General features: G+C 40.0%; 1 protein-coding gene across 1 annotated transcript; it reads left to right on the top strand.

Moving 5' to 3' along the window:
• Positions 1 to 5,153: 5,153 nt before the first annotated feature.
• On the top strand, positions 5,154 to 6,927 carry hoxb13a (homeobox B13a). The gene is made up of 2 exons (XM_037689313.1): positions 5,154 to 5,883; positions 6,680 to 6,927. Exons 1-2 carry the CDS (start codon positions 5,154 to 5,156, stop codon positions 6,925 to 6,927), a joined length of 978 nt encoding a protein of 325 aa, XP_037545241.1.
• The last annotated feature ends 374 nt before the right edge of the window (positions 6,928 to 7,301 follow it).

Here is a 7,301-nt window from a genome sequence, read left to right as displayed (position 1 = left end):
GAAAAGGGTTTTAGCCCGGGCCAGAGTTCGCCTTTTTGTTCCGTGACAGAGTTCGATGGCGAGTTCACACCTCCCTAAATGAACCGGACTTCCTAGGAAAACGAGCTAGAGTTCGATTAAAGCAGACTAAACAGGGCTGGTGTGAATGCACCCCAACTATTGCAGTCATTCACAGGCAGAGGGAAGAAGCATTAATACCAGTAGGCATGAAATGCTCCAGCAGGGAGTAGAACTCTTTTGCACTCATGGCTCTTCATAAGGGGAATGGGTCACAGTTGTTATTGATTGGACGGCATTTTGGAACTCCAGAGGCTGCAGAAAACAGAAGTCCTGCTGTTTTAAAGGGAAACAGAAGTTAGCAAGCAAGCAAACTCTCTTTAAATAAATAATCCTTCTCTCAAATGGAGCATGTACTGTCCAGTTTGTCATTATGACATGAATATATTTCCATAGATTACTCGAATTTGAAAGAACTGCAGCCAGCTCCTTCACCAGGATTAACTGTAACTGAATACAGTGGCAAGTGATTTGCTGTATGAAAGATGTGAACCTTATTAGAAACACATGCCATGCAGAGAAAATGACTTCAAATGAATCGCTGAACATTTATTTTTAAGGAGGAATAAACAGCGTCATTTGTGACTGTGCATGCCAATGAGACCCTCTTGTTGCCTTTGATTCTGACCTCAGTGCTGGAGCTGCTTATACATAAATTGCATTTCATCGTTGGCTGTCACATTCTGTCATATCGCTTTTCCCAAAGGATTGGTAGAGCTGATCAAATGATCAGAGTATACAGTTGTATCTGCAAAACACATGGGCTCTGTAAAACAGTCATTGCACTGTTGATTTGTTTTTCATCTATATTTGTGCTGAGTTTGCACATCGGTGATTGTATACAGATTATACATGAGTCTGTTTATATCCTGATGCATGTTCAATAATCCAGGTAGAAAAATCAAAAAAAGTTAAATCTGGTCCTCTGGACATTCAAAAAACAAAACAAAGCAAAACATCAACAAAAAAATGTAGAAACATTTCATCTTTCATCCAAAAGACTTTCTCAGGCTGAGGAGCTGTATTCAGCTCAGTCATAAATAGCACCTCTCAGAGTGGATCAACCAGTTTGCTGCTGACAACCAAAACCAGCTGCTCACATGATCAAGAAGGACCATCAGCCTAACGATGGATAATTAGCACCCTGATGGCTGCTTAATATTCACAGAGGGCTGAGTGATACTAGCAATAACAGCATTGCAAGAAGGTGATGGTTGAACACGGAGGCCTCCACCCCTGTTTAATAATGGACAATTTATTTTCACAATACCAGCTTTATTATTTGTTCTTTATAGATGCTTTAAAAAGAGAAGTTTCCATTTAAAAACAGGCTACTTTACATAATCACACCCATGGTTTTAGAAATTCATTAAAAAAGCTTTGCAGAAACATAAATAATTTATTGCTGATCTCTCTCTGTCTCTCTCTCTGTCTCCATATATATATATATATGAGTGCAACAACTGACATAATATCAATCTGCTTGCGTTGCACATTTGGAGTGTTTGCACCTGTCGACCACCGTAGTGTGGTCAATCTCCTAAAAACAGCTCAATGTGTACATTTTCAAACGCACACAATTACTGATCAGATGAATCAGTCGGAAACTGATTCTTGCATAATCTTTAAAGCTACACGCAACGAAAAAGAAAACTTGTAACAAACAAACTGTTCACCTTTTCCTTCATTTTTATTTTTAAATTCCCACCAGCCTGTATGTGTTAATGTCAGGAAATGAAACTGATTCATTTGAATACCGCATCAATACATTTACACCAAGTTGCCAGTTTTATTTTTATATATTCATTTACCGGTAGCCTATTTATTAATTATTTTGGCACGCGCCAAAACATGTTGCGTTCTGAAAACCTTTTTACCCTAAATGACCTCTGAGATTTGATTATTCCCCTCTAAAGCTCAACTTTGTTGTCATACGTCAAGAACATAAAACCTAAGACTAATAAAAACATTGAAGGACTTTTTGACTTTTACTAATTTTGATCATGATTTTATTTACAAATAAAATAAAGCAAACATTTTGCGGCAGCGCAATTTTAACTAAAACAAATTACAAACGATTCTTGTGGCTCAGTATTTTAGATAGTTTCTAATAAATTATCAGCTGTTTTTTGTGAGGATAAAGACAAAGAAATGTTTAATGCTGCTAAAATACAAATTGAATCAAGGCAACTGTTTCTTTCAAGTTTTTGAGGAAGACGTTTTGCTTTTGTTATAATTTTAAAGCTTATTTAAATCTAAAACACCAAACTGGTTGCTATGTAATAGCGCAGGAACAAAATGATTATCAAAGTGTTATCTTCCCAGTTTAACTTCTGTTCACCACACACTGAGCATTTTTACTTTTTTTTTCTAAAATCTCTCTTTGAGCAAACTAGTCCAAATATATGGATTTTATTTTATTTTTTACATCAAAAACTGTTTCTGCGTCGGCTGTGTAATAAACCCTACGAGTGATAAAAATTACATCATATCTCCAGAACCTGGCTCGGTTCTGATCTGCGCTGCGGCCTCTTTAATGAAAAGCTCAGAGATGCCATTTATAAGAAAGTGCGGTTAAATAAGGTTAATATTTGAATCTAACTTTCTGTTATGGTCTGTCACTGGTTTCGAACAAAGAGTGTTTTGTTGGTGCTGCTCATGGTTCCGTTTGGGTCTGAACAGAACCGCGCATGGTGCCCAATGCACACCTGGAGGAAAATTGGACGGAGAGACCTGCTGGTTGGGCGTGGACGCGAGTGTGACGTCACAAAACCCAAGACTCATTCCGTTGCAGCTATCCAGGTGTTCATGTCTTTTATTTGGATATAGGTTGGATCATTCTTTTTCTCTTAATCCCCTTAAGTCATGGACTGTCCAAGATTAACCTCCTGCAGATTCCCCAAAATTTATGATTGTATCATCAAATTAAGAGCAAGACAAAACGTTGCTGTCACATAAAAACATCTAGTCTGAGACTTTTATCATGAAGAGACTTGTCTGCCCATGTGCTTATGAAATCAGCTGCAGAACTTATTGAAGATTTAAATAAAATAAAAACTATGAAAACAATATCTACAAAAGTTAAATCTGGTCCTCTGGACATTCAAAAAACAAAAAAAACAAAGCAAAACAACAAAAAAATGTAGAAACGTTTCATCTCTCATCCAAGAGACTTCCTCAGTCTGAGGTGCTGTATTCAGCTCAGTCTCTTAAATAGCACCTTCTCAGAGTGGATCAACCAGTTTTGCTGCTGACAACTAAAACCAGCTGGTCCTTCTTGATCATGTGAATGAGATAATAACACATGCTTGTGCAGACTGATGTTTCATGATTGTTGCCAAATACAAAAGTAACTAGACACTTTGCTTACAGTCAAAGAAAGATGATTGAAGGGACACAGATATGGAAAGAAATGTGGGAAGCCAGAAGGCTTATTATTTTTCTTATTATTATTATTATTTGTGTATTTAACTTTTGCTTTTGCAAGGAAATTTCTTTATTTAAATCTACACTCCAAACAAACAAGTTTCATTATAGGGACAAACTGTAGGGATGTGCTTGAAACATGTAATTACAGCAGAAAGTGAAGGATGCAGCTGAAGACACAGAGCCCCCCACCCCCCAAAATGACCGAAACTGTCACTCCATATTTGTTTTGCTTCATCTGCAACTTAACAGTTAACAGTTATCAAAAACATCCACTTGTTTATTTCACATTATGTAAATAAACACCTGGACATCCATCCATCCATCCATCCATCCACCCATCCATCCGTCCATCCATCCATCTATCTTCCTACCCTTCTTGGAGATTTTATGTATTTATTAGTTTATTTATTTATTCGTTTGTTTATTTGTTTATCGTGGTTGGAAGAAATTTAGGACTTAGAGGTATAGACTGGACGGTCTGTCTTAAGTTTAAACAACAAAATAAAGAATTAAGAATTATAAAGAATTTCACCACTGAACGATAATTCCGTCGTGGAAAAGTGTTTCAAATACAAGATGTTTTATTTATTATGTACAGTATTTTACAAAGAACATGTAGAAATTAATGTGATTAAAGATTAAACATTAAACATTTTGACATTAGTTTCAGAACGACAAATCAAACATTTTCCATCTGGACGATTTTATGAAGAAGAAAAAAAGACGTTCAATAAAAAGAATAAATGTTGCTCTGAGGAAAATATCACTGAAACACCAGCGCGCGCGCACACAGAATGCACTACATCTAAAAAAGGTTGGTGTTATTTAAACACTGTATGCAACTTACTGGTGATTTTTAATAACGATTACTTCACAAATACACATTATTTACAGACTGAACTCACGTGAGCTCATCTGTTCGTGGAAACATCAGTTGTAGAAGTTCAGATCGCCATCACATGAATCTTGACGTGTTTAAACAATCAGAATAAATTAAAATAAATCAAACATGAACTTGTTTATCTCTGTTTCACGTTATTTGTGCTTTTAAGGCTAAACACCAAATCTGACACCTAAATATTAAATTTGATTTTAAGGTAATTTCTATTATGACTACAGAAGTTCTGTCATTTGTTTATTATCCAAATAAATGATCCTCCTTTCTGCGCTGCACGTGATTCACGTGCAACTGATCTAGTTTCACATTCATGAATTATTATATTTTAGCTCCTTCTGCTTCGTCAAGCCCAAACGCTGATGTCGTGCTGCTGCTTCCTAAGCTCATGGACACTTCGCACATTAACGCAGTGCGCGCAGGAAGCTGCTCCTCTGCATGACGAGCGTCCATCCTCGTTAAAATACCTTTTTTTTCCTGACACTTCCAGGAGAGCTCTGCTTCATCATCTCCTCATCATTCAATCATCCAGTGGGCCTTCCTCTCTGAGTCTCGTGGGTTTGTTGCGTCAGGCTGCTGCTGGGGTGAAACCGGACTTGTGCTGCTTACAGCAGGTCCCTGACTCATTACTGAAGGTGAGCAAAGCAGATCACACCTGCGCGCGCCACCATGCGAGTGAACTGAAGGCGTCTTTGCAGCAACTCTATGTCAGAACCCGACACGGTTTGAAGGGAAAGGCGCCAAACGGGTCAGACCGGGAGAAGACGCGCGCATGACATCCTGTCTGGTTCTGGATCCTCGCTGGGCAGCAGAACCCGTGATGTTCGTGTACGACAGTAACCTGGAGGACTTGAACAGGAACATGGAGGGGCTGATGGGCAGTGGGAACTTCGTGGCCGCTGCGAGCCAGTGCCGCAACATCATGGCGCACCCGGCTGCCGCCGCGGCTTTCGGGGGCCACCCTTCCAGCCTGGTGCACTCCTCCGCCCCTGGCTGCACCTCAATCGACGTGTCCTCCTCTTCAGGCTCCAACGAGACGACTGCATCTTCGGGGAAACAGTGCGCGGCAGCGGGGCCGTGCCCGGGAGCCGCCGTGCCTCACCAGACCTCCTCCGGCTCGGCTGCCTTACCCTACAGCTACTTTGGGAACGGTTACTATCCGTGCAGGATGGCGCGCGGCTCTCTCAAGTCCGGCTCGCAGGCGGCCGGAGCCGCGCTCAGCTCGCAGTACATGGACACGACAATGAGTCCTGACGAGCACCCGAACCACCGGGCCAAGGAGTTCGCCTTCTACCACGGATACGCCGGGCCTTACCAGTCCGTGGCCAGCTACTTGGACGTGTCCGTGGTTCAAACGCTGGGGGCCGGGGAGCCGCGCCATGACAGCCTACTCCCCATGGACAGCTACCAGCCCTGGGCCCTGACCAGTGGCTGGGGGGGACAAATGTACTGCCCCAAAGACCCGGCTCAGGCTGGACACCTCTGGAAGTCCGCACTCGCTGGTACGCAGCTGATTTCTGCTTAATTCACAACAAGTTGAGAGAGCTGCGTTCGCGTGCCAGAACGAATTTAGATTTCAGTCATCATGTCTGATTAACAAACATTAGTCATGATAAGATAAAACTTGAATATTAGAGTCATGATGAGTGCTTAAAATATAAGTAACATGACTTCATGTCACGAGCTGTTTGCTGAGGTTGCAGCTTTAATAGTTATATTTTTTATAAAAGATTTGATGTGTGGTGAGTTATTTATTGCTCTAAAGGGGACATTAAATTTATTATTATTATTATCATTATTATTAGACAGAAGACAATGTAATTCTTTATGTTTCAATCCTATAAACGTCACTTTTAAAATGTATTTAGGCCTAAATTTGCTCCCTTGTTCTTATTTTAGGATGAATATTAATCTGACTTTTGATAATCTAAATGAATACATTTAAACATTTTTTTTCAAAATAGAAAAAAATATAATTTAAATTATTTTTTATTCTCAATAACATTGAGATAGTTATTGATTTTTTTTTTTAAACAGTTGGCTTTTTATTTTTTACATGACGGTTGGTGCCATGAATATTAAGAAAAGACAAACTTTATGTTTGCTCCAACAAATGCAAACATTCAACACAAGTCCATCATTTTTCTGTTTGGTTCCAAAATGAAAGTAAGAATGAATACGTCCCAAACGTGAAGTTTTCTTTGTGACATTTCCACATGAGAGCTTTTCTCGTGTACGATGTAAAGTGTGTTGCTGCGCGCAGCCCTCACGCGGCTTCTGCTCTCCTCTCTTCTCCAGATGTGGTGGCGCAGCAGCACGACGGCTCGTCCTTCTGCAGAGGCCGGAAGAAGAGAATTCCCTACACCAAAGTCCAGCTCAAAGAGCTAGAGAAGGAATACGCGGCCAACAAATTCATCACCAAGGACAAGAGGAGGAAAATCTCGGCTTTGACCGGCCTCTCCGAACGGCAGATCACCATCTGGTTTCAGAACAGGCGCGTGAAGGAGAAGAAGTTCGTGGCCAAAGTGAAGAGCAGCGCAGCGTAGAGAGCAGCTTTCTGTTCTCTGGACACAATGACCTCCATGTATTTACCGAACGGACTGAAGTGGAATGATGGAGGAAAAGTGGACTGAGAGATGAAAAACAGACTCATGAAGAAAAACAGACTCGTGAAAAACTGAAAAGTCTCAGAGATGCTGTGGAATCACGTGACTCTGTCCTTGTGTGATGTCATTATGTGTGTGTTTATAGCTTTAGCTGTTTATTGTGCTGTATATATATATATATATATATATATATATATATATATATATATATACATATATATAAATGTGTGTGTGTGTGTGTGCGTGTGTTAGGGCTGTATTGTTATCCATGTTGTTTATGTTCATCAACCAATAATCACATTAAAATGAAATAA

Source organism: Nematolebias whitei, chromosome 15, assembly GCF_014905685.2.
Source record: "Nematolebias whitei isolate Nwh7 chromosome 15, NemWhi1, whole genome shotgun sequence".
Lineage (NCBI taxonomy): Eukaryota > Metazoa > Chordata > Actinopteri > Cyprinodontiformes > Rivulidae > Nematolebias > Nematolebias whitei.
This window is presented reverse-complemented; position numbering and strand designations above follow the sequence as displayed.